The sequence below is a fragment of the Diplotaxodon limnothrissa genome, linkage group LG18, assembly GCF_057381915.1.
Source record: "Diplotaxodon limnothrissa isolate DT_005_m linkage group LG18, D_limnothrissa_male_GT1.1, whole genome shotgun sequence".
In the NCBI taxonomy this organism is placed as follows: domain Eukaryota; kingdom Metazoa; phylum Chordata; class Actinopteri; order Cichliformes; family Cichlidae; genus Diplotaxodon; species Diplotaxodon limnothrissa.
The window spans coordinates 28489316-28517248 of NC_140613.1; the positions used below are offsets into that span (position 1 = coordinate 28489316).

A 27933-nucleotide genomic window follows, 5' to 3' on the forward strand; every position below is an offset into this window, starting at 1 on the left:
AATTTGTAAATAAACAGGTTTAACATCTAGCTGTGGGTTAATATCTAAACAGGCTTAGCTCTTCTGTGAGGCAATTAACACATCTGGAATAACATGGACAAGAAACACTTTTTTTTGATAACGAGAATAAACAAAATATTTTAGTAATGAATTTTATTAATAGGCACCTGCTGAGACACTCAGGGACACCTTACATAGAATCAAATATCAAAATCACAGTATTGATAAAAATAACAGCTGGTAAAAACCATAGAGTTAACAGCATGATTCAAATCAAAGAGAGTAGGCAGATTTAAGGTTGGCTTTAAAGACAGGGAGAGAATGTTGCAAGCATGGTATATTTGTTTTACTGTCTGAAGCATTTAATAGCAACAGTAGCAGAAATATGTGCACTTATTCTTCAGTTATTATTTTATTTCCCATACTCGTAAATGTCACACATTTTGACATGGGTGCGGACAGAACTTCTCGTGACCCTTATTTTATCCAGTCAGTTGCTCCAGGAGTAATTAAAACTACTGGATTTGGAGCGCTGCCATCTTCTACACAGAAATTGACAAATGGATAAATTTTTCCTGTGAAGTGCTGACCTACAAAAGAATACATATGAGTTCTGGACCCTGAATCATAAAACGAGATGGTTCCCTTTTTGTAATCTAGCAGGATACCCAGGGTAACTGGTTGTATCTCAGTAGGAATGGGAACCGTTCTCCTCTGCTCTATAGCTCTGTACTGACCCTGTTTGTCCAGGACTATAGTCCAGTAATCATTGTTTGGATTGAAGGGTATTGATCCCTTTCTTCGAGAAGATTCACTGGTCATCCCAAGGTGGTAACAGGTCTTTCCAGCTACTGAAACCTCCCAGTAATGCTTGCCAGATGAGAAGCCAGTGGCACCTAGGGCCCCCAGAATCACATCAAACCGTCTTGGATTGTTGGGGACGTCTTGTATAAAATCTGCAGTGGACATCTCGGTTTCATCATCAGATAAAACTATTCTTGGGTGCGCTGTGTCTGGATTGAAGGTCATCTTTGCTGTTAAAAGAAACACCATCTGAAATCAGCATGCAGTGAAACAACCCTGATAACACAGATGGCATAATTTAACCTTAATGTGAAAAATGTAAGGGTGTGCTTTAAAGTTATATAGACGTTTTCACACAACAGGCTGTTGTATGCAGCGTGAGTAGTCGTGTATTTTTTTTCATGGCATCTGTGCAGCTTTATTAGCTTTAAACAAAAGTGCAAAGAAAAAGAAAAAAGAAACAAACTTTCGTGTGTGACTCACAGGTATGGATGGTATTTTCTTCTATATGACCTAGTTCCCTTTGAAGCCCTGAGGGCAGAGTAAGAAGAGAATGTCTGTCAGAGGATTTTGTGTCATAACAGTTTACTCTTTGTATGTTTCTGGGCTAAACTAGAAGTTCTACAATTTCCTGAGGTTTGTTTTTCTCAGCTTGCAGGTCTAACAAGAAGATTAAATTATCCAATTAAGAATCTCACATTCACTACTACCCACTTTCCCATATTATACTGAATCTGCTCATTCTGTGGCTTGAACATACTGTCAATATTATTCTGCAGTTTGTTAATCTCCCTGTTCTGTCTTTGTAACTCCTGCTCCAACTGGTTGAGCTTGGCATCCTTCTGATGTAGCTCCTGCAGCTGGCGGTCTGCATCATCATGGCACTGCTGCAAATCTCTTCGCAAGTCTGTTTGATGAAATACATACTTCAGAACCTCAAGGAGTGCATCTGTACAATATATCCACACAATAATAATGTGGTCACATTGGGAATCTTACCTTCACACTCCTCTGGCGGTTGAGAGCAGCACATCTTCAGCTCTGTGACTTCCTGCTTTAGGTCTGACAGAGGGAGAGAGATTAAACATGAACCAGCTAAATGAGAGTCACATTTGGATAGTTTTGGATGTTTTGAGAAATGCATTTATTTGTCCTTGTTTAATTTTAGATGAAAAGATGTCAGAAAGTAAAGTCTATTTATTAAGCACTTTTCATAGACAGACAGTCGCAACATGCTCCAAAGAAAGTACACTCTCTGTCAGTTCCAAGGTTTGATGTTTCCAGACATAAAGAAAATCTGGTTCTTATCATACCAGACAGAAATTAAGTAAATACAACCTCAGATGGACAAAAAGTAGTTCAAAAACAAGAAGCAGTGTGTGGAAAATGAACTACACCATTAGTGAACTACACCACTCTTTCAATGATGAGGATGTAACATCCTGGACATGGAGGAACGGTGATTTGAGCGTGGAGTCAAGGAGGCCATTTAAGTGAAAAGGGAAAATCATCTCTGAATCGAGAAGGGGGCCTAAGGGTACATCTTTTGCCATCTTACAATGCTGTGATTGCAGCCATTCCCCAACTCTCTGTGAATGGGACTCATGGCCATTGGTCAGTGGTCTTTGATCAGTGGTGGTTGATCAATGGTCATGAGAATTTGCATAATTAAGATTAAGGAACTGACCTCCCAGCCCATTGTTCCTCAGTGGGCTGGTTTCAGTCATTATGCAAATGTACTGTTTATAAGATTGGGGAAACCTGCAGTCAGCTGAGACTGAAGAAGTCACTTGGATGAGTGACGAAACGTTTCTCCCACTAAAAAAAAAACAAACAAAAAACGCCACATCCAGATGAACAGAATCAACTTTGGGAGAACTACACCCTTATTGCTTCCATAGGAATTAGGAGGGTAAGTGGCAGGGTTGAAAGGCCATTTCCAAAAAAAAAAAAAAGTCCCTAATTCTACAGTGAGAGAATCGCGAAAGTGGAAAATATTCAAGACAGTGGCTAGGATATTGCAGCAAATTTACCATGCTATACTCAGAGAAACTGGGGCAAAAAGTGCTACATCTGAGACTCTATAAGCCTCAGTTCACATGTTAAATGTTAAAGTTCATGACAGTAAAACTAGAAAAAGACCGAAAAAGTTGTTTGGAGAAGACTCAAGTGAGAGAGTTTTATTGTGAAATACGGGACAGCCTGATAATCTGTCTAAGGGCCGAGAACAGAGTATCGTTACTGCCGAGCGTAGTAAGAGTTATCAAGGTTAACGTTCATTCACCAGCTATAAAAGCCCCTATTTGTTTACTGCAGCCACAGGACCCGGGCACCTCACAGTCACTGAGTCACTCATAAATGCATCTGTTTTTCCATACAGTGCTTCTGCCTTTTGGTTTAGGTTTTGTTAGGTAAACAATGACGGTGTAATATATCATGTTTTGCAGTTCATCTGTGCTTGTATTTAAGACCCAATACTTTCTTTTTACACTGACTGATTGTATTGCCACTAGCTAGTTAGCTTAACATAAAGACTGCAAAAAAAGGGAAAACAGCTTGCCCGCCTCTATTTCTGCTCAGCAATTTGTCTAATCCATACATGACAAACATCGAGTTAGAAAATAGTCGAGTACATAACAAGTAGAGAAAGCCAGGTTAGCTGTTGCCCATAATTTTCAGTTCCTGTTAGCTAAATGAATGCATTATACTATAAGAGTTAAACAGATGTTTAAATCCAACCCTGATACATGTTTGCGACAAAATATCAAATTAATTTTGTGACTACCTGCAATATAAAATACAAACCTTTGTTTGCAGCTTCAAGTTTTTTATTCTTTGTTTCTTGTGTTTTTAGTTTCTTCTCCACGTCTGACAAAGAAAGTAAAAAAGTACTTTTAAACAGGATTTAAGATCAAGCAGAAATGTGTTGCAGGTCTTCAAAATATTAATGAGATTGACTCTACATGCACTAAATTGTTAAATGACTGACCTTTGATTTTGTCAGATGTCTGCGTTTCAGCCTCTTTCAGTTTCGCCCTCAGATCAGCAATCTCCATCACTAGTGGAAATACAAAAAACTGGAATATTATATCGTACTAAAAGGACATGAACAGCATGACACCAAAAAGCAAATTCAACAATATTCATACCATATTTAAAATTCTCTGCATCTATATGCTCAAGTTGACTTTCAGTGTCATCCAGCTGCCTCTCTTTCAACTTTAGTTTCCTTTGAAGGTCTGAAAAATGCGTCGAGATTAATAAACACAACCATTAGCTTAAAATACAGGTTACTTCATGCAAAATATAGATTTCAAAGTTTGTTCTGTACCTGCAAGGCTCTTAGTATGAGCCTCTTTGAGGGCTGCTATGTTATTTTCCAGTGGTTTAATTTGCTCGTGAAGCTCCATAATCTGAGCAGCTAAAACAAAACACAAACATTATGGACTCTGATGCTGTTTGATATTTCATCCTTGTTGCTGACTGAACCAGAGCAAAATACTTACACAGATTAGCAATATTTATATCTTTTCTATCCAGCAGGTCTGTCTTTTGTTGTATCTCATTCCTGATGGCCTCCAGTTGATCTTCCAGATCTACAAAAACAGGCAAAAGTGATGTTTTACATCCTTAAAATATCTGTAGTATTACTATGATCACATCTGAGGAAAGCCCACTGCATCCCACCTTTAATTTGTGCTTCTTGTGTCTCATTCTTCCTGTTTTGTTGCTTCTTCAGTCTTGCTATTTCATCTTGCTGATTCAAGATCTGAAATGCTATTAAAAAAGAAAATCATCTTCATGCATGATCAGTGCATCCAGGTAAGGAAATCCCCGAAAAATTAAGTCTGTTCATCCGGACGTAGCGTTTTCAGTGGGAGAAATGTTCCGTCACTTGAAAACACTCACTGAAAGCACTACATTCAGATAAACAGACTTTTTGTGATAAACATACATGTGCATACATATTAAAGACAAAGAAGAAGAGAGCGAGGGAAGTATTTTATTCTGACTGTTACTCACTCAGCTTAATATTTTCATTCTGTTCATCTTTAATTCCCTCTATCAAAGAATTGAGCTCTTCTTGACGTGCTGGAGAAAAAAAGATGAGGAATGACTTTTTTTTTCCCACCGAATGCATGTATTTTATTTTTTAAGAAGTCATTGCTTTACACTATGTGCAGGTAAGATATGTCACTCACCTTTAATCTTCTCGTCATCTCTATCATTTTCAGCCACAGTGACCAGTTTCTCGATTTCTGTTTGTAGTGCAATAATCTGCAGAACTGAAAGAAGGTTGGAACACTGATAAGTATTTGTACCTCAGTTAGTAATCTGGATTCTTTCAGCAGGTTGTTTGTACTCACGTCGTTGTGGTTGAGTACTTCTCTCTTTCAGCTCTTTTGTTAGTTTGTCCAGCTCCTCGTTCTTTTCATCTATGGCTTTTTGGAGCTCTGCAGAACAGACAAAACTTTGTTATGAGTAAATGTAAATATTTATTTAGCTAATATTAAAGCTGTACAACAACCCTTTAATGTACACCATGTGAATACTGGACCCCAGTAGCGCTGCTTACTTGACTTGACAATGAAACACACTCACCATCAACCTTGGATTTGGACACAGAGTTGTTCATTTGTGCTTTCAGTTGCTCCACTTGCTGAGTTAATGTAGAAATTTGTAGAGCTGAAAGAATCAGTCAGAATAAACATCAGCGTTCACTGTTCTCATCTAAGACACATGAAAATGTGCACAACATCTGCGAATAGTAAAACATTGAGAATGTGGAGAAAGAAATCATGGCAATATATTTTTTTTGACATATTAAGATATATTCAGATATTTTAAGTCAAGTCAAGTCAACTTTATTTGTCAATTCTGCCACATGTACAGGACATACACAGAATAGAAATTGCGTTACTCTCAAACCCTAGTGATTAGAAAAATGCAAATAAAATAATTAAAAAGTAAAAATTTAAATAAATACAATACAATTTTACGTATAACAAAAAAAAAAAAAATTTAATATTCAGATAGTATGATGTCATCATATCACATAGCAACCACCCAGTAAAGGGCTAAAAAGTTCCTTTTCTTATCAATTATGCTCCTATAAAAACATAAATGTATTTTTATTGCACAACATTAACATCTAGTTTAAATTCAAAAAGTCTGATTGACACCATCCTATTGCAAAAACCTAGCAAGTGGCTAAAAATGACATTTTTTGCCTTTATGCACCTACATGCACCTCCTTTTATTTGGATATCTTATTATGAGGCAGCTAGTTTTATTTATATTCACAAAGTTGAATTACACATGCCTACCAACCACCTAGGACCTTGTGAGATTACCCCAACCCCCAATGTGATTAAGTATATCAATCAGCCAGCTGCACAAATAGGCCAAACACTACAGTGGCACTACTGTAGCGTGGGCATGCCATGTAGTAGTAATCATAATAAATAATGCAGTACATTTGCAGCTCTTGCTTGACCATGAGTGACTCAGGCGTTCCCCTAATAACTACAAAATTGCATCATCATGAATTAAACCTTTTTTGTTGAAGGTGATAAAAAGTTAAGTAAAATATGATTTACAGCTTCTAAAATCTTCACTTTTAAATCAATATCATAGGAAAAAAAATGAATATATTATGATGAATTTGACAGCTTAGAAAGTTTTTTATTCAGAGATTCAACACTCACCAAGTGAAGTAACAGAGCTCGATTTGGACTGCAGCTCCTTGATTTTGTCATTCAGGTTTTGCTGCAGATCTGCACAGAGACATTTATTATGGGTGCTGATCACAGACAACAGTTTTCTGTATTTAGCAAGAACAGCAAGTCAAAGATTACACTCACCTGTAATTTTCTGCTTATCATCTGAACATCTTTCTGTCTCGTTCAGTTTTTCCTGCAAGTCTAAGAGAAAGGTTACATTACTAAGCAATAGTCTAGGCATTATTTTTTGATACAGGTCAGCATGAAAGCTCATATTGTTATATTTTGTTGGCTTTCAGTGGGTTTTGACTATGAGTTTGTAAAACTATTAATTCCAGGTTTCTCCAATAATTCAGTTCAGTTCACTTTTATTTATACAGTGTCAAATCACAACAACAGTTGCCTCAAGGCGCTGTGCTTTGGTGACAGAGGGAAGGAAAAACTCCCTTTTAACAGGAACAAATCTCTGGCAGAACCAGGGAGGGGCAGCAATCTGCGGAGACCGGCCGAAACTTGCAAGCATCTTAAAATCAACTTAATCCTTCTTGTTGCAGAAACTTAAACATGCCACGGATGAACTTACCGAGGATCACTTCCTGATCACGAGAATGCTCCAACTCTTTAACCTTCAGTTGTTTTCTGAGATCTAACAAAATGTAAAGTTAGCTTCAGGTGAAGAAGGTATCAGAGGTGATACTTGCTTTTAGAGATCAAAAGAAAAATACTTACTAGAAATTGTAGCAGCACTTTCTTTATCCTCAGCTGTCTTAACTTTTTCAAGGTTTTCAAGTTGGCTTTGCAGATCAGTGATGTTCAAAACTGAGGAACAGAGGAAGAAAGAATCAAAGCAGAACTTTTTTCCTTCATCGTTTCTGCAGACACTGCAGTCTTTCTTGACTTACTCAGGTTGGCATTTTCCTGGTTCTTCTGTTTCAGCTCATTGACATGTTTCTCCAGCTCTCCCTTCTTGGCTGCAAGCTCATTTGTGATCTCTGAGGTCATTTTAAAGAAGTTAAAACAGGTTTATTGGTCAGACACGAGAGATCATCGTTCACGTTTTGTACTGTGAATTACAAAAGCTACCAAGTTTCTTTATCTCTCACACTTATTTTGTTTTTTCTACAAGGATGGGGAAAACTAAAACTCTCACTTGCCCCACATCTGACTCCTCTGTGCTTCTGCCTGCTCACTTGTATTTGTCACACTCTTATCACTAGAGGAAAAGCACAATGGGAGATACTTACCAGTTAGCTTACTGGTTTGTAGAGTCTCGCGGTTTGACAGCAGATTCTGCAGGTGCTTCACCTGACTCTGCAGATTCAGGATTTTCAGTGCTAAAGCACAAAGAAACAAAAAGAGTAGTTTGCTATAAGACATGCTGTGAGAGAATTACTTCATGAGAGGGAAAAAGGCAAAAAGAAAGAAAATTCAACTTGTCAGTGAACCTTTGTGCTCACAGTTACTTCATACTCACTCAGTTTGGTGTTATCTCGATCACTGCTGCCTATTTGAGCCATGAGTGTGTCTATTCTGTTTTGTAGCGCTGCAAAAAACAGTGAATTGTATTAATAACATTTAGTCATCTACTATGACTTTGTGTCACCCTCAATCAGCACCTTAAACCTTAAAGTACCTTTTATCCGGTCACCAGCTGTCCCATTCACATCCTTGTTCTGCAGGTCCCATATCTCATTCTGGAGCTCAATGATTTGTAAAACTGAAACAAACAAACATCTGATGAATGACAGGTAAGGTTTGGTTGTGAAATGTTCCTTTTTGACAAAGTTTATAGTTAGGGCTGGATCAAATGACTCTGAGCAGTTACACTGCAACATGCTGAAGCTGCTAGTGTTTCATCTTCACTAACCCGAATCACCTTTTTGCTCTCTGTGCTTATATCCCACTTTGCATTTAATGATTAGTTATTGTTCTGTCTCCCTCTCCTTATCCTCATCCGGTAATGGCAGATGATTTCCCCTCTGCCTGATTCAGCCAGGGGTTTCTTCCTGTTAAAAGGAAGTTTTTCCTTTCCACCATCACCAAGTGCTGTTTTCTGATTGTTCATATACTGTGCTTACACAGTATTTTGAGACAGATGCGACAGGTGAGCAAATTCTTTATGAAACCATTAAAAAGTATCCCAGTTTTTCAACTGTGATGCTTCTTAAGACACAGCAGTTAACATGTCCAAACCAAGGGACTACATGTATTTTCAGTCAGGATGGGTAAATAATGGCATCGTGTGGGAGCTGAAGAACAATAAATTTATTTTTAAAGCAAAGGTAAGTGCTATATAGCTAGCTTAAACAAAGTACCATGCGTAAATCTTATGTTTTGTTGACCTGGACATTTACAGTGTAGAGCCAGAAAAGTTCTAGTAGTATTAATATGTCATATTATTGTCATAATATAACATTAAAGTTAACAAAGTAGTTTTCCAGTGTCAGGTAAATCATTCCTCTTAAATGACTGCCAATGACAGTCCGGATTTCAGTGGAGAAGCAGGGATTTGTGTGATTTGGACTGTGAGGTGTGGTTAGGAGAGGTGTGCTCACGTTTTGCTGCATTTTGGCTAAGTTAAATTTGAAGATAATCAAAGGATGGCTGGAGGGCAAAGGGCCACTGTACTGTTTTGTCCACCAGGTGGGCATGTCCCAGTAGCTCTGACATCACATGGAAACTATGGTTTGGACCAAATGTTGTCAATTGCCCCCAGAGGCTTAGTGTTGCAATAATAGGCAGCGGGTTGTCAGACTGTTTAAACAGTGTTGATCACAGAGTACAGCAGTGCACTCACCCACTCTCGGGTTGGCAAGCAATTCCTCCATTTCTGCAGTCTTAGTAATCAGTTCATCTTGCTTCTTCTCCAGTTGCATCTGCAGCTCTGTGGGGAATCAGAGAGAAACAGATATATGACTTGAGGTCATATTTGTTTCACATTTTTCCTCCAGGAAGTGTGCTGACTATGACAGCTGATACTCACGTGAGATGATTTCTGGATCTTTTGAGTTTGAGATCTGCTCCTTCAAAGCCCTCACTTCAGCCTTCATGTTGATCACATTCAGGACTAACAGAGACAAACGTGAGCAGATATGACGGCACAGATTAGTTCTGAAATATAATGTGAGGATGTGAGCAAAAAAAAAAAAAGAGAGACTTTAACTGCACCGCACTCACGCAGAGCAGTTTTGAAGTCTTTCGTTTTGTTCAGTTCTGCAATCTTATCTTCAACTTCAGTCTTCAGCTCTGATTAAAAAAAGAAAAAAAGAAAAAACAGTCATATCAAAAACTCAGGCTCAGAAACTTTCAGGTTGAAGTCAGATTTACAACTTACGGTTTCGTTGTTGCTCGAGTCCAGAGCATTCTTGAGTCTTTAATTGCAGTTTTTTCTCCAACTCTGAATCAAAAGAAACAAACAACTAAAATTGGATCTCTGCACAAAACTCTTTAATATGATGGATATATTCAGAAAAAACCCCCTGATTTGTGTCTTTGTCTTTTTAAAAAAGAGATCTGGAGGACTTACTCAAAACAAATTAAAAGGACTGAAAGCGCCTTTTCCATTAGTCTCTACTGGGATGGGCTCGCCATGACTGCAGGTAATTAAGCTAATGGAAAACTCTGAAAACCGTGGCAAGTTGATCCGAGTAGATACCGGTACTATAAGGGGCTAAAGATTATGTTGTAAATTTTTATCTCAAGATATAAAATGCTATATAATGTGAATGTTAGCTTACCATAAAGATTGGAAAGAAGGGGAAACAGCTAGCCTCCCTAAAGCTAACTACATGATTCCTAAAGACAAATTAACATGTTTTACTTTATTTGTTTAATCTACAGCAAAAGCCTTGCAAAGGAATTACATGTCACACTTATTCTGCTCATGTTCAACAATTACTGTAATCCATATGTGCCAAACAGAGTTGGAAAATAGAAGTAAGCAGATAAATCCAGGCGAGCTGTTGCTCATTAAGAGGATGTGTATTGTTAGCTTAGCCACTGAAGCTAATTTAAGGAAGTCAGACTTGAATTTTGAAATGAAATTATACCAAACTTTTTTTTAGAGAATTTGGCTATATTCCATTCAACACAGTGCAAATGGCTTGTAACTGAAAAACTAAAATGTACAAAAATGGTCCCAGGGCCTCAGAAGGGTTTTAATTGTAGTCTGTGTGCTAAGCTAAGCTAATGAGCTGTTGCATTATACTATAAGAGTTAAATAATAATAATGGATTGGATTTATATAGCGCTTTTCAAGTCACCCAAAGCGCTTTACAATGCCACTATTCATTCACTCACTGGTAGAGGCAAGCTACAGTTGTAGCCACAGCTGCCCTGGGGCAGACTGACAGAAGCGAGGCTGCCATATCGTGCCATCTGCCCCTCTGGCCAACACTAGTAGGCGGTAGGGTAAAGTGTCTTGCCCAAGGACACAACGACCAGGACAGAGAACCCGGAGATTGAACCGGCGACCTTCCGGTTATAGATACGCTTCCCAACCCCATGAGCCACGGTCGCCCAACAAAAATAAAATACAAACCTTTGTTTGCAGCTTCAAGTTTTTTATTCTCAGCTTCTTGTGTTTTTAGTTTCTTCTCCACGTCTGACAAAGAAAGTAAAAAAGTACTTTTAAACAGGATTTAAGATCAAGCAGAAATGTGTTGCAGGTCTTCAAAATATTTATGAGACTGACTCTACATGCACTAAATTGTTAAATGACTGCAAAAATCTCAAACCTTTGATTTTTTTGTCAGATGTCTGCGTCACCGCCTTTTTCAGTTTCACCCTCAGATCAGCAATCTCCATCACTAGTGGAAATACAAAAAACTGGAATATTATATCGTACTAAAAGGACATGAACAGCATGACACCAAAAAGCAAATTCAACAATATTCATACCATATTTAAAATTCTCTGCATCTATATGCTCAAGTTGACTTTCAGTGTCATCCAGCTGCCTCTCTTTCAACTTTAGTCTCCTTTGAAGGTCTGAAAGTGAGTTGAGATTAATAAACACAACCATTAGCTTAAAATACAGGTTACTTCATGCAATATACATTTCAAAGTTTCTTCTGTACCTGCAAGGCTCTCAGTATGAGCCTCTTTGAGGGCTGCTATGTTATCTTCCAGTTCTTTAATTTGCACTTCAAGCTCCATAATCTGAGCAGCTAAAACAAAACACAAACGTTATGGACTCGGATGCTGTTTGATATTTCACTCCTTGTTGCTGACTGAACCAGAACTCATGACTGAACTCATACCACTTCTTGTGTTTCTCTGATTTCTCATGGCCTCCAGTTGATTCTCCAGATCTACAAAAATAGGCAAAAGTGATGTTTTATGTCCTTAAATATTTGTAGTATTACTATGATCGCATTTGAGGAGAGCCCACCTTTAATTTTTGCTTCTTGTGCCTGATTCTTCTTTTCTTCTTCCTTCTTCAGTCTTGCTATTTCAGCTTGCTGATTCAAGATCTGAAATGCTACAAAAAAGGTTTATGCATATATAACAAGAAGAGAGTGAGGGAAGTATTTTACTCTGACTGTTACTCACTCAGCTTAATGTTTTCACCCTGTTCATCTTTAACTCCATCAATCAAATAAGTGAGCTTTCCTTGAAGTACTGGGAAAAAAAGATGATTTTTTCAAGAAGAAAAAACAAAACAGAAATGATCCTATTTTTGCTTTACACTTGTTACTTTACGCAGGTAAGATATGTCACTCACCTTTAATCTTCTCCTCATCTCTATCATTTTCCGCCACAGTGTCAAGTTTCTCGATTTCTGTTTGCAGTGCAATAATCTGCAGAACTGAAAGAAGGTTGGAACACTTATAAGTATTTGTACTTGAGTAAGTAATCTGGATTCTTTCAGCAGGTTGTTTGTACTCACGTCTACGTGGTTGAGTGCTTCTCTCTTTCAGCTCTTTTGTTAGTTTGTCCAGCTCCTCGTTCTTTTCATCTATGACTTTTTGGAGCTCTGCAGATCAGACAAAACTTTGTTTGGGGGGGATTTATGCGTAAATGTAAATATTTATTTAGCTAATATTAAAGCTGTACAACAACCCTTTAATGTACACCATGTGAATACTGGACCCCAGTAGCGCTGCTTACTTGACTTGACAATGAAACACACTCACCATCAACCTTGGATTTGGACACAGAGTTGTTCATTTGTGCTTTCAGTTGCTCCACTTGCTGAGTTAATGTAGAAATTTGTAGAGCTGAAAGAATCAGTCAGAATAAACATCAGCGTTCACTGTTCTCATCTAAGACACATGAAAATGTGCACAACATCTGTGCATGTGCCCAATGTAAGTTGTGTTTTTAGCAAAGGCTCTGATTTTAACAACTATGATCCATATAAGAAATTTTGTGAATACCAGCTAGGACACTTTCTATTTGGACAGGCTGAGCATGGGGCAAATTAGCTGGATCACCTGCTGAGGCATGTGTGTGTCCAGAGGTGGCCTATCAGCTGTCTAAACACCTATTAAAAGGAAGCTAGCTGGATACTGGAGGAGAGAGGCCCCAGATATAAGGAGGAACGCGCGAAGGCCAGGAGAAAAAGAGGGACCCGCTGGTTGATCGTGGGGGTGCGGTGCCTCATCTGGAGACGGACCAGTCAGCATGACATGGCAACCCAGTCCCGACAGCAGGAACGGCGACAGTAGGAGACAACGTGTGTGATTAGTAGCAGGGGAGAGGTATACCTCTGCCTACATTTGTGAGTAGTGTCTCCACTGTCATTCACTGGGTGCAGCCGTGTTGGCAGAGGGTTGCCATGGCTATAAGCCAGGGCCGCTTCCGGGACGATGGTTCTAGCACCTATTTGTTTATTTACAGGGCGATGACGCAAGTGGAGCCGCGGTGGTATCGAGCGACGGACGCCAGTGTGTGATGGGCCCAGTGAGAGGACGAGAGGGGGATAGACCCATATGGAAAAGATATGTATAAATCTTATAAAGTTTGCATCTGTCTTGTGTGAAACTTGTATGAAAAGCATACAAGAGTAAAAACAGATGTAAGATCCCTTGAAAAATTATATAAATGAAACTTGTATGTTTTGGATACTTACTAAAACAATATATGAAAGTGGCCACTTTCATGAGTAAATCTTATAAGCCTTATATGATTCACTATATGAAGTAGGCCACATCTTATGCAAGTCTTTTATAAGTTTTTACTATTTCTTTTCCATATGGGGAGGCTCCTCCCCGTCAGCCTGGGACGAGGCTGGCGTGGACCCCCCTCCGCAAAGGGAATTTCTGTCCAGCTCATGAACACCTAACAAACATTCATCCTAGACTGTGGACAGTTACATCAGGGAACCGGATGGGATTTTAGTGCATGCAGAGAATTATATTTTTAGCAGTTTTTGAAGTGGGTTTTTTTTTATTCCTGGGGGATTTTAGTATATTAATAACATTTTATTGTATACTTTTTTCTTATTAGTATTTGGGTTGTTTTATTCCTACTGTCCGTCTCGGGAATAAACTGTTTCTGATCAGGCCTGCTTCATCATTGTGCCCGGGGTTTCTGATTCGCTCCCCCCCCCCCGTATTTAAAAGAACCATCCTCTTTAGTATGACATTCTTGCTCACCGGCTTTAGTGTCTACATTACATCTCTCTCAGGTTGGCTTCACCACAAACTCATTAACTGTGAGGAAGTATAATAAAACACTGAGAGTGTGATGAAACAAGTCAGGGAGACAGTTTATATTAGTGACACATTATTAAAACCTTTTTTTTTTAAAATATATTAAAATGCTCTGTCTGTCTGTGTGTTTGTTTCTTTGACTGCAAACTAGACCATCTGGAACTAAGCATTAAAAATTAGCATACAAATACATCTCAAGCTCCTGAAGGTTCTAACTTATCAGATATTTTGGCCTCATCATATTGCCAATCAACCACCTAGCAAAGGACTTATGTGTCCCTTTCTTTGCAATTATGCACCTGTAAGACCACATAAAAGCATTTTTATTACACAACATTAAAATCTGCAAACAACCCTGCAATGGGCTAAAATGACCTGTTTTTAGGTTTTATGCAGCTTTAACACCTTGTGAAAACATCCTTATTTCCATTCCAGAATAATAGCATGTCTCTATAATAATTGCACAAATGCCGTCATATCAATCATTAACATCTATATATGTTTTTAAAGAAAACATTCAAATTATTTGGATTTCCATATGTATTATATTTCTTCCATTTCCCACCCCAATATCACGTTTTCCATTTGCATTTGTTTCACCTGCCTCTTTCTGTGTATGTCACCCGCACGTCACTCAGAGGTCATGAAAATTTGTTCAAGTCACCACTACACGAGGAATGAATAATTAGAAATAAAATCCTTAAAAATCAGCATGAGCAGACAATGGTAATGCTGAAGACATTTGACCATGAGGACTGCAGGAACCATAGCACCATTACTGCTAAATATTATGAAAAACTACATTTTTAGTTTAAAATGTTTTGTGGCTGTTGTTAATCATTCCTGCTGTAGTGTACATTGTATATTACAATTTGGATCTTACATTTTTTTGACCAAAGATATCAATACATTTGCTATACTCCTTAAGTCTCTCTTTTAAAGCTACAGTTTTCACGTGTACGTTTTTGTGATAGTCAGGGGCCATGCCAATATTACAGTAGTCCACGTAAATGTCAAACCCAAGCTTTACAGGTCAGGTTTTGTTTGTTTTTAAAACTGAACGTACTATGTACACCGAATAATCATCCAACTCATCATCTCAAAACAATGTAAGAGCTTACTTTTTTACTTCATAATTTAGGGCAACTTATTCATTGACTATGTTGTCTCCAAAGAATACAAATATCATTTTTAATGGTATATTATGTTTATATTTTTTTTGCTCTTTGTAAGAATTTTTTAGAAACCAAATATGACTATATAGTCACATAACAAAAATGTTAAGAATGATGAGAAACTAACCACACATCTCTGTGCCATACATGAGCAAAGCAAAAAGCACGTTAGCATTATTTAGCCACAGAGCTGAATTAGGCATGCCTGCCAACCACCAAGCATTAAAAGAGAAAACTTTGCTCAATATGATTATATCTGTTGGCCAAGTGCACAAACATGGCAAACATTAATATAGCACTATCATTGTGTACTATTAGGCATGCACCACTAATGATGATACACAATGCAGTAAATATCTTGGTGTTATTCTTATGGTCTTTCAGGGTTTTTAATCAGTAAATATACCTACATGTATCATGATGTATTATTTATTATTGTCCTGTAATGTATCAAGTGTTGCAACACTGTGAGCTTCTTAACGGCTTCTAATATCTTCCCTTTTAAAATAATTTCACCGAGATCAGAAATAAATTGGTTAAATATGATCAACTGGATGGTGGAAGATGGAGCATATTAATACAGTACAGCTAACAGATTCAACACTCACCAAGTGAAGTAACAGAGCTCGATTTGGACTGCAGCTCCTTGATTTTGTCATTCAGGTTTTGCTGCAGATCTGCACAGAGACATTTACTATGGGTGCTGATCACAGACAACAGTTTTCTATATTGAGAAAGAACAGCAAGTCAAAGATTACACTCACCTGTAATTGTCTGCTCATAATCTGAACAGCTTTCTGTCTCGTTCAGTTTTTCCTGCAAGTCTAAGAGAAAGGTTACATTACTAAGCAATAGTCTAGGCATTATTTTTTGATACAGGTCAGCATGAAAGCTCATATTGTTATATTTTGTTGGCTTTCAGTGGGTTTTGACTATGAGTTTGTAAAACTATTAATTCCAGGTTTCTCCAATAATTCAGTTCAGTTCACTTTTATTTATACAGTGCCAAATCACAACAACAGTTGCCTCAAGGCGCTGTGCTTTGGTGACAGAGGGAAGGAAAAACTCCCTTTTAACAGGAACAAATCTCTGGCAGAACCAGGGAGGGGCAGCAATCTGCGGAGACCGGCCGAAACTTGCAAGCATCTTAAAATCAACTTAATCCTTCTTGTTGCAGAAACTTAAACATGCCACGGATGAACTTACCGAGGATCACTTCCTGATCACGAGAATGCTCCAACTCTTTAACCTTCAGTTGTTTTCTGAGATCTAACAAAATGTAAAGTTAGCTTCAGGTGAAGAAGGTATCAGAGGTGATACTTGCTTTTAGAGATCAAAAGAAAAATACTTACTAGAAATTGTAGCAGCACTTTCTTTATCCTCAGCTGTCTTAACTTTTTCAAGGTTTTCAAGTTGGCTTTGCAGATCAGTGATGTTCAAAACTGAGGAACAGAGGAAGAAAGAATCAAAGCAGAACTTTTTTCCTTCATCATTTCTGCAGACACTGCAGTCTTTCTTGACTTACTCAGGTTGGCATTTTCCTGGTTCTTCTGTTTCAGCTCATTGACATGTTTCTCCAGCTCTCCCTTCTTGGCTGCAAGCTCATTTGTGATCTCTGAGGTCATTTTAAAGAAGTTAAAACAGGTTTATTGGTCAGACACGAGAGATCATCGTACACGTTTTGTACTGTGAATTACAAAAGCTACCAAGTTTCTTTATCTCTCACACTTATTTTGTTTTTTCTACAAGGATGGGGAAAACTAAAACTCTCACTTGCCCCACATCTGACTCCTCTGTGCTTCTGCCTGCTCACTTGTATTTGTCACACTCTTATCACTAGAGGAAAAGCACAATGGGAGATACTTACCAGTTAGCTTACTGGTTTGTAGAGTCTCGCGGTTTGACAGCAGATTCTGCAGGTGCTTCACCTGACTCTGCAGATTCAGGATTTTCAGTGCTAAAGCACAAAGAAACAAAAAGAGTAGTTTGCTATAAGACATGCTGTGAGAGAATTACTTCATGAGAGGGAAAAAGGTAAAAAGAAAGAAAATTCAACTTGTCAGTGAACCTTTGTGCTCACAGTTACTTCATACTCACTCAGTTTGGTGTTATCTCGATCACTGCTGCCTATTTGAGCCATGAGTGTGTCTATTCTGTTTTGTAGCGCTGCAAAAAACAGTGAATTGTATTAATAACATTTAGTCATCTACTATGACTTTGTGTCACCCTCAATCAGCACCTTAAACCTTAAAGTACCTTTTATCCGGTCACCAGCTGTCCCATTCACATCCTTGTTCTGCAGGTCCCATATCTCATTCTGGAGCTCAATGATTTGTAAAACTGAAACAAACAAACATCTGATGAATGACAGGTAAGGTTTGGTTGTGTCATTTAGAGGGATATTTTAAATGGAAATGTGTGTCAGTGCAACCAAATTGCAAAAACATGACAGAAACACATTCTTTTCCCAGTATGATGGTGATTTTACAAATCTTAGCTTCTTCTAAAATTATGCAAAGTTACACCCATCAAGATCATTTGTTCTTTAACACCATGCAGACATTAAGCTAACTGATTTATAGGCCTTTTCCAAGTAGAGAAGGTCCCCATGTGAAAAGTATCCACTGCACAGAACGCACAGAGCAGGAAATCCTGGCCCCCAAATGTTGTCAATTGCCCCCAGAGGCTTAGTATTGCAATAATAGGCAGCGGGTTGTCAGACTGTTTAAACAGTGTTGATCACAGAGTACAGCAGTGCACTCACCCACTCTCGGGTTGGCAAGCAATTCCTCCATTTCTGCAGTCTTAGTAATCAGTTCATCTTGCTTCTTCTCCAGTTGCATCTGCAGCTCTGTGGGGAATCAGAGAGAAACAGATATATGACTTGAGGTCATATTTGTTTCACATTTTTCCTCCAGGAAGTGTGCTGACTATGACAGCTGATACTCACGTGAGATGATTTCTGGATCTTTTGAGTTTGAGATCTGCTCCTTCAAAGCCCTCACTTCAGCCTTCATGTTGATCACATTCAGGACTAACAGAGACAAACGTGAGCAGATATGACGGCACAGATTAGTTCTGAAATATAATGTGAGGATGTGAGCAAAAAAAAAAAAGGAGAGACTTTAACTGCACCGCACTCACGCAGAGCAGTTTTGAAGTCTTTCGTTTTGTTCAGTTCTGCAATCTTATCTTCAACTTCAGTCTTCAGCTCTGACAAAAAATAAATCAGTCACATCAAAACTCAGTCTCAGACACTCTGAGGTCAAAGTCAGATTCGCAACTTACGGTTTCGTTGTTGCTCGAGTCCAGAGCACTCATGTGTCTTTAACAGCAGTTGCCTCTCCAACTCTGCTCAGTGAAAAAGGAAATCCAAGTTAACAAAAACTGTCTCTGACACAAACTGTTAGTTATGGATCTATTCAGAAAAACAAAATCAACTCACCTGCGAATTTATCCTTCATAAGAGCATATTCCCTGTTTTTGTTTTGAAGAAACATCTGAAGGACTTTAAAAGAAAAGAAATGGACTGAAACACTATGGTGCAAATTAGCAACATGAACATCCTGCAGCAAACAGCTTTCGATCTCAGGCATGTGGCATGAATGTTGTTCCGTTCGCTCTATGAAAGCCCATTTCGCTTGAAGTGATACAGTGATTGTAGGACATACTTACGAGTTAATGTTAAAGAGGATTCTGCGTTATCGTCACGATTTTCTCTTTCAATTCTTTTGAGATGTTTGTAGAGTTCAGCGATAACCAGAACTACAGAAAATACAAAAGTCAGGGTGTACAGAATTATGTTTTAGGCTACTTCACAACAATCAAGATTGATCCAAGTGTTTTTCTGGACTTACTTAATCTGGCATTAGCCGGATTCTTGTTATTCAGCTCATTGATATATTTCTGTAGCTCGGCTCTCTTCAGTGTAAGCTTATATGTTAGAGTGTTCCTTATGATCACCATGCTTGGAGCTGAAAGTGACACACATGTCAAGTTGCTACAGTAACATTATGACACTCTATGCTAACATGAGGTCTTGGGTGAGATACTTACAGTTTGAATTGTAGGTTTGTGACAGCAGCGTCTCCAGGTGCTCCAGCTGACTTTGCAGACTGATGATTTTCAGAACTGAAAAAAAGGTTAAAAAAAAATGTAGCTGACTGCAAAAGATACGACTGCAGAGAGTTTTAGAGTTTCTCACAAGACTCACTCAGTTTTGTGTTTTCACCGGCTCTGTTGTTGATTTCATCGATGAAGCCGTCAAGTCTGTCCTGTAAGTCTGAGGAAAAGGAAAGTATGTATTTAGATTATATTTTGCATGTTCTATCTTGACTTTAAACAACACTAACCCTCTTCTCGATCGCTTGTGGTTCCATTGGTGGCTTTGTTCCGAAGGGTCCATAACTCATGTTGCAGTTCAAGGATCTTTAAAACTAAAGCAAAGCAACGTGCAGTCTTTAAGTTAGAAAATGAATCTTACTGCAACAATGTCTACCAATTTTTTGCTTTTTGTAAGCAACTCAGAATCTCATTGGTTCCCTTCTTTCCCTGTGCCACTCCAACAAGTCTCTACTTTACACTCTTTTGAACTAATGATTGATAAAACATAAACCCCCAAAACATCCAGCATATCAAGCAAAGCCTCTCACAACATTATTCTTTCACTCTGCTGTTAATTCATTTTCTTTAATCTTGGTTTTTGCAGGTTTACATGTGACCTGAGTTAGATTTAACCATAAAAGCCATGATATGTGACAGTCCAGGTCTCATCTGTATTCAGTTTGTGTTTGACTAGCTTGTGATTTAATAGCACGACAGCTGAAAGCACAAGGACCTAGCAGGGCGACTATTGGTGGATTTGTCTAAAACAAGGATCAGAAAGTCGTCGTGCATTTCAGCCGTTTATTAGCAGCTTCACATTAAATGATTATACTTTACAATCCTTAACTCTGCTGGCCACTAGAAAGGAAGCAGTTTAAGGTTCTTCCACACTAGTTTTCCCTTTAAAACTGGATGTTATGTCCCTTTTTAATATGCACTTTATGTACATAACTGTGAATGTCAGTTTGAGTTTAGCTTAAAAACAATGGTTAGCGTTCAAACAATAATTCTGGTTCACATAAAGTAAAGTCAAGAAACTCACTTGCTCCTGGGCTAGAAGTCAGATGTTCTATGTCTGCAATTCCTGAGCTCAGTTCTTCTTGTTTTCTCTCCAGTTGTTTCCGTAGCTCTGTTGGACAGAAATAGGGGTTATTAAGAGATGTTAAAAATATCAGAGAAATTCCCAGTTTTCCCAAGGAAAATGTAAAGATGTAATTTAATTGTCTCAAGCGCAAAACTGTTTAAAAATTGCTTTAAAAAAATCCACTTAATTAATAGAATAAAAACAAAGGTATGGTATATATCTGTGGCCTCTGTCCCTCACCGGAGGTCAAGTCTTTGTCTTCTGAGAGAGAGATCTGAACCTTCAAAGCCTTGAGTTCATCATGCAGGCTCATCAGCTTTACAACTGGAGCAGAAAGCAACAGAAACATCACTACACAGATTACAAATTCAACACAACGAGATTACAAGCCGAGCGAGAGACACCGCTGGACACTGCGTACGGCAACGTGACTCACTGAGAGCTGGTTGGAAGTCCTCGGTTCTCTTCAGTTCAGCAATCTTGCGGTCAAAGTCGATCTTCACCTCTAACAGAAACGAGACACATGCTTTAAAATCAAGCAGGAATAATCAGAGGTTGTAGCTGAAAGCCATTTTAAAAACTTACGCTCATATCTTTTCACAAATTTGGAATCTAATTCAGTCTTCAGTCGCAGTTTCCTCTGCAGCTCTTTTGTATAAAAGGATAAAATCAGGTACTTGAAGCTCTTATCAGACAGTTTTCAAAATTTCTAAAAAAACAAAACAAAAAACAAACTACACACCGAGCACTCACCTCTTATTTTGGCCTGAGCTTCGATGTATTCTTTTTCTGTAACTCCACGCACAGCTGCAGATTTAAAGTATCATAATGTAAGATCGCAATCTTAATGTCAAGGATTAAGAAAGTATTCTCTGCTCAGAAAACAAATGATGTTAAATGTTTTTCTGAATTTAACACTAAAGTTAGTGCAGGTGGACTTACTGGTGGGCTGGCCTGTCAGGTGCTGCTTTTTCATTTCTTCTATTAGGCTGATGACTTGCACGACTGTTCAAAGACAAAGAAAACACCATTGTCTTGAGTGTTGGGCCTTAGCAGCACATTTATACGTGGTGAGGTTGGTGAGGTGATCATTCCGCCTCTCCTTTATACTTACTCTGCTGTGCCTTAACATACTCCACTGCTTCCAGTTGCCTCTGTAAAACGTCATGCCTTTGCTTCTCTCTGTCCAACAAAACGCGGAACCCTAGGATGAATAAACAGCTATTAATGTTTCTACTGCAATTAGCAGATCATAATTTGGTAGTTCCAAATAAGACAAGTACATATGTGACTTGACTTCGTAGTGTAAAGTTTCAAAGATTTGTGCTGCCATTTACCTTGAATTTGGGAATCAGTGATGTTTTTGGCGTTTCTCATCAGCTGGTCAAAATGTAGCACCTCGGCCTGCACTCTCATAATTTGCAAGGCTGTCGAAAGAATCAAGAGGGTGTCGAGTTGATGGCGCAATAACTACACAAAGGACGTGCTCGACGCTGAATGTTCACTTACTTAGTTCCTTGTTGTTCTCGTCATCTTTCAGCTGTATAATCAGCTTTCTGAGGAGATCAGTCTTTTGCATCCATTGCTTCCTGGCATCTGAATTTAAAAAAAATTAAATAAATAAAGTAAAAAAAAGAATAAACGTGTGCTGCTCCACAAAGGAGAGACGGGATCTACAACTCACCAGCGGCGAAGGTTTTGGATTTCTCAATAGCATCGATGATCATCCTCTTCAACTCTGCAATCTTCGTGCGCACATAAATCAGCTCCAGCACTGGACAGCCAGCAGAGAACGAAGTGTTGGGAAATGTTGAAAGACAAGCCTTTAACGTTATTACTCACACAAGAAATGCAGGCCTGTTTAGAAAGATTCACTTACAATTAGCAGAGTAGCCACCTCCTTTTTCTTGCAGCAGAACGATCTTCCTGTTGAGCTGTTCTTTCACTGAGCAGCAGAAGAAAATGGTCAGGATACAGAAATATAATAACATAATAAAATGAAAGAAGATGACCTTTTCTCCCAGTTTAGCATTATATTAATCTGAAATCTAAATAATTATTAAATATTTCATAACACCTATTGTAAATTCCTTAAGATTCTTTTTTTTTTTACGGAATATGCAGCCATGCATTAGATCAATTTCAGCAACCATCACTTCTTTGCTCCATTTTGTCCTGAGCAACCAAAAAGTTACCAAAAAACTAAATGGATTTCATATAACAGTGTGTTATGCAACCTTCACGCAGAAACCGACTGTGACCAAGAAAGAAGGAAGTGGGAGACCACAGTGCACAGCTATGCATATTTAGGAGTTAAAATGGTACCACAGGAAAAAAGCCACACTTGAGCTGTGGCTTCAAAAATGAACCAACTCCCAGAGATTGCCACATTGATGACACTTCTGCTGCATCTTTTTTTCCAAAGAGGTAGCCATCAGCTCCAGATCAATATGTTTGAATTACTACAGATACCAGACACAACCCTTTATCTCAACTTGGAGCTAGTACTAGAAATACTCTACGTTGTAACCCCATAATGCGAGGTTTATATCCTCTCCTGGATCTTTTGCGTGGGGGTAAATGTATTAGCCACTAACCACAGTGCCACTCGCTACAGTAGCTACATTACAGCATTAAAAAGCATAGTTTCAGGTGCTGCTTTAGTTTAGTGTAGTTGACTGGGTGACCACTTGCTACAAGGCCAAATAAAGTTGCTCACCTTCAACTCTGTACCCAAGGCCTCTTGTTGTCTAACAAATGTTAGCCTGAACCTTCCTGCTGTTATACTGCAATGGGCCTAGCTTCACTCATGTTTTTTTTTAAATTCTTTGTGTTTATACACTACTTTGCATTTAATGACGAGTTATTATTAATCTATGGACCCATCTCCAACCAGTCACGGCAGACGGCTGCCCCTTCCTGAGCCTGGTTCTATTAAAAGGGAGTTTTTTCTTCCCACTATCGCCAAGTGCTTGCTCATAAGGGGTTATTTGATTGTTGGGGTTTTCTCGCTATTATTGTACTGGAATATGCTCTTTGTTATTTACAACATGTCTGATGTTATATGAAGACAAACACTTTTTCATGAATAACTGACATTTAAAGGGTAAGAACTTTTACGTTTTAATTGCAATTTATTTAGACAAAATACTAAGCTGTTGTTAGCAGCACTAATAGAGAATGTGAAATGAAGTTTAAAAAATTAGCCACCAAGGAATGGTATAGTTACTGAACAATGTGCCAATTTTTCTGCCTGAACTGTGGACAAGCAATTTTCACATAATAAGCAAAAGTTTTTTTAGTTAAATCAAAGAGCCCGCAGTTTACCCAGAGTCATGCCAATTGAACTCCCAGAGTTTGGTTTTCCCCCTCTTGTTTCTGCCTCTTGTAAATCCCAGAGCTGATTCTGCAGGGAGATTATCTGAAGTACTAAAAGAAGAGAAAAAAAGAAAGAAAGCAATGAGCCATTTCCTTCTGCTTATATATGCATTCGCACAACACCAGCGCCTTCGGTTGACCTTCCGTTCCTCAAATGTGGTTCAAAAATACACTTACTGAGAGTTGCATTTGAAAGGCTTTCTTCAGCTTCCTGTATCTGATCTTTGAGTTCAGCCGTCGTCTTGTCCAGCTCTTTCTGCAGCTCTGCAGGAAACCAGTTTAGAAATGAAACATCTTCATTCAGTTTCTGTGGCTCCAACCAGAAGAATAGCGCTCAAGTGGAGGCAAATTCAAACATTTCTCAGTACTGCAAGATAAGCACATCATGCTAACGATAAAATAGCTCACCTGCGATTTCGTCTGCAGTTCTGTTAGAATTAGTAGCAAGCTTGATCTTCTCCTGCAAAGTGCTCACCTCCCCGGTGAGTGTCATTATTTTAAAAACTGAAAGAAAGAAAACACTTTTACATAAAAGCTGAACTGTGCAGCGTCATATGATTAAAATTTAATTAATTATGATTAAATCGTGACCTGTGCGAGAGATTTTACTGTATTTCCAAAAAACTTACGGAGAAGTGTGTCACCATCAAGCTTCTCCAGCACCTGCTTCATTTTGAGCTGCAGATTGGGTTGGTACGCTGTCAGGAAATCACACATGCATTTTAACTTTTGCTGATATAAATTGTTTCCAACTGTTACATATGTGCAAGGAAAGGCTTACTGCCAGATGTAGACGATGCTGTTGACATGCATGCAGCAAGTTCCACTTTCAGCTGTATGACCTCTGTCCTCAGCCCAAAGGCCTCGTCACCTGTAAGAAAGTGTACAGGTTGCAACAAACCAAAGCAAAAGTAGGCCTACTTAAACTCTTCGCTGGATGTATGCTCACCGAGTTGGTTGTAACGGTGATTCGCCTGCTGAAGTTTCCTTTGTAACACCTCCAAAGTTTCTTTCACACCTGATAAGGAAATGTTAGGGTGACACGAATGAGGACCCACACACACAGCTTTCACCTTAATTGTTCGGTACTTTTCACCAACACTGTCCCAGCTTTGCAGCTGCCACCCACACACAACACCCCACCATCTTTTATAGGGGAGACATGATCAGATGATGGAGCTCAGGTGTGTGTCAGCCTCCCCTGACACCGTAACCTGAACCCACTGCTCCACCCCTCCCCTGCAGCTGAGCCACAAACCCCACCCTGCCACTGTTAGCAATGCCACATATTAAAGCAGCAAGATAAACAGTCTCACTGCTCACCCACTGTTTGAAACTAAGTATTTCAGCTCCTCCCCTCCTGTCTCTTTAAGACTAATTTCTTCTGACTGGCTGCGCTTTGCAAACAGAAGATTTGAACAGAAGGTAAGTAGCGCATGTCTGCTCATAGCCAGAGCTCCACCTGAGAAGGCCAAATGTGGGCAACTGGCTAAAACAGAGGGCTTAGAGCAGTCTGAAGTTTTTGGCTCATTTGAAATAACTTCTCTATAAGCTGACCTCTTTTTTTTTTCTTACTTTGACCATGTTTAATGTATTAAATGTGTATGTATTGATTGATTGAATCAAACACAAATTTTTTATGTAAATTTAAGAAGTTCATCCAATATCCTTAAAAGTTGCAGAGGTAATATAACAACAACAACAATAATAATAATAATAATAATAATAATAATAATAATAATGATAATAATAATAATAATAATAATAAGCAGACATCTGCCAAGGCAGCTCACTTTCTGTGCAGTATTTACTCTTAAGGGAAATTGTATTGTATTTTATATATATTTAATTTCTTTGTACTTTTTAAATGTACTTTAAGAAGTTAGTAGCGCAGTAAAAACAAGAGCAACGTGCAGCCTTTTGTTATTCGCCCTGCTGAAACCCATTTTAATATACTCGACATGATTCTGTTTATAATTAGTTTTACACAATTATATATTATATATAGTTACTTATAATTATTTTTTTATGTGGCTATAGCATGTGTGCAACATTAATTTCAGTAAAATTTGTTTAAATATTTAGTAAATAAATATCAAGTGGAAAAGAGCTTTTGCACACGAGTTGATTTTGTTTTCAAAAAAGTATTCGGGAACATTGTACTTGTATTCAAATGGTTATAACCTGTTAAAAATCCCCATACTGGGGTGGCTGTAGCTCAGGTGGCAGAGCAGGTCAGCCACTAACCAGAAGGTCGGTGGTTCGATCCCAGGCTGCCTCCTGGCTGCATGCCAAATATCCTTGGGCAAGATACTAACCCCGTGTTTGCCTACTGGTGGTGGTCAGAGGGCCCGGTGGCGCCAGTGTCCGGCAGCCTCGCCTCTGTCAGTGCGCCCCAGGGCAGCTGTGGCTACAATGTAGCTTGCCGTCACCAGTGTGTGAATGTGTGTGTGAATGACTGAATGTAGTGTAAAGCGCTTTGGGGTCCTTAGGGACTGAGTAAAGCGCTATACAAATGCAGGCCATTTACCATACTGTATATCATTTCCTACACGCCTATAGAAAGTAGTAAGAAACCTAGTTTTAAAGAGCTCTATATAGGAATATTATCAAGTCAATCTATTGACCTTAAAGTTGGGGTTAGAGGTCAAATGTGACAGGAGGTAAACATTTAAATGTAAGATTTTAGATTTAGTTTTTCAAATCTTTATTTATCTGACTAATAATGTAGAGACAACACTAAGACACTCGCTCAGCTAAATACTGGCATCACATTTTGAATCTGTGCAATGCACGCTCAATAATCCAGTTATTAAATCCCAGAAACTTGGTTCTGTTCATGTGGATGCAGCATATTCAGTGGGAAACATTTTTTACATCACTTATCCGAGTGATTTGGACGTCGCTTGGATGAGTGAATAAAACATTCCAGATTAGCAGAAGCAGCTTACTGGGAACATGTTTTTGGATTGTAGTGTATTGTTAAATAAAATAGATGTAAAAAATAAATAAATAAAAATCACTTACCGGTGCAAGTTTTGATGACAATTGACTGTAATAAAACATTTGATCTTAGATCAGATGAAGATAATATAACAAGTTTCTTATATCTATCGTAAGTAAGTAAGTAAGTAAAACTTTATTTATATAGCACCTTTCTAGATAAAAGATCACAAAGTGCTTCACACAAGGATAACAAAGCATAAAACAAAACAGACGACAGTTAACAAACAGCAATTCTAAAAAGATGTGTTTTTAGTTGTTTTTTGAAAGAAGCTACTGAGCACAGAGATCTTATGCTCAGTGGGAGATACAGATACAGATATACTAAAACTTTTATTGATCACAATATTTATAGAGATAAATCACATGATGTAATAACTATTTAATAATTACTACTTACCGTCACATTTACAGGGCTGTTTTGAAAGTCAGTGGATAGCTAAGGTAAATGCACAAGAAGAAATGTATCATTAGTAGTAGCAGCCAAACTTCTGCTCATCTCTAAACATTTGCTAAGTCACATTTTCTGGGACTTACAAGGATCCTGGAAAGGATTGTGTCCAAGTCGGGATTCCCAGTTCTGACCAACCTGTTGTGGCCTGAAATAAACGAGAAAACATAAATATTTACTTTTTTGTTGTTGTTACAGGTATTTGTTTAATTCAACCCTTATTAACTGACAATAAAAAGGACGATATTATTTCCCCCTACCAGCTCTGGGATCAGAAGTGCAGAGTACACAGGTGAAGAGGAGCGGAATCCAAATGAATTGAGAACCACCAGCCATGGTTTTTCCTTCCAAAACCTTCCTCTGCTGTCAGCAGCAGTCAGCGGGCCTTTTATAAGACTCTGACTGATCAATGTCCAGGGGTAGTGATGACTTCCCAGAAGAGGCGGAATAAATAAATGACTTAATTTGCTGGAAATGGCAAAAGTTAAACACAGCCAACTGTGCACACAAATAATAACAAATAAGCAACCGTGTCTTTAAATTAAATTCCTTG

General features: G+C 38.4%; 1 protein-coding gene across 1 annotated transcript; it reads right to left on the reverse strand.

Moving 5' to 3' along the window:
• On the reverse strand, positions 1-27786 carry LOC146613931 (uncharacterized). The gene is made up of 75 exons (XM_085378866.1): positions 27641-27786; positions 27467-27528; positions 27330-27368; positions 26954-26978; positions 24876-24944; positions 24708-24797; positions 24556-24624; positions 24335-24430; positions 24104-24190; positions 23876-23977; positions 22428-22493; positions 22233-22322; positions 22058-22144; positions 21886-21975; positions 21663-21752; positions 21491-21553; positions 21302-21355; positions 21134-21196; positions 20985-21053; positions 20789-20872; positions 20507-20593; positions 19713-19796; positions 19574-19642; positions 19417-19491; positions 19218-19334; positions 19036-19125; positions 18806-18868; positions 18649-18711; positions 18505-18573; positions 18311-18394; positions 18125-18211; positions 17617-17700; positions 17458-17526; positions 17228-17317; positions 16886-16975; positions 16713-16802; positions 16567-16629; positions 16125-16184; positions 15969-16037; positions 12665-12748; positions 12418-12504; positions 12253-12336; positions 12081-12149; positions 11920-12009; positions 11789-11839; positions 11606-11695; positions 11427-11516; positions 11264-11335; positions 11068-11130; positions 9862-9924; positions 9705-9773; positions 9511-9594; positions 9325-9411; positions 8161-8244; positions 8002-8070; positions 7772-7861; positions 7430-7519; positions 7257-7346; positions 7111-7173; positions 6669-6728; positions 6513-6581; positions 5407-5490; positions 5172-5258; positions 5007-5090; positions 4828-4896; positions 4492-4581; positions 4311-4400; positions 4136-4225; positions 3954-4043; positions 3794-3862; positions 3610-3672; positions 1804-1866; positions 1565-1711; positions 1288-1335; positions 1-1034 (listed from the first exon to the last, which is right to left on the reverse strand). Exons 1-75 carry the CDS (start codon positions 27714-27716, stop codon positions 478-480), a joined length of 6303 nt encoding a protein of 2100 aa, XP_085234992.1. The 5' UTR covers positions 27717-27786; the 3' UTR covers positions 1-477.
• Between the last annotated feature and the right edge of the window lie 147 nt (positions 27787-27933).

Coding starts and splice junctions, on each gene's coding strand:
- LOC146613931 (XM_085378866.1), bottom strand. CDS start 27,716: ATGGCTGGTGGTTCTCAATTCATTTGGATTCCGCTCCTCTTCACCTGT. Junction 16,803..16,885: donor CCAGGAAAATGCCAACCTGA/GTAAGTCAAGAA, acceptor TCTGTTCCTCAG/TTTTGAACATCACTGATCTG. Junction 12,150..12,252: donor AGATGAGGAGAAGATTAAAG/GTGAGTGACATA, acceptor TTTTTTTCCCAG/TACTTCAAGGAAAGCTCACT.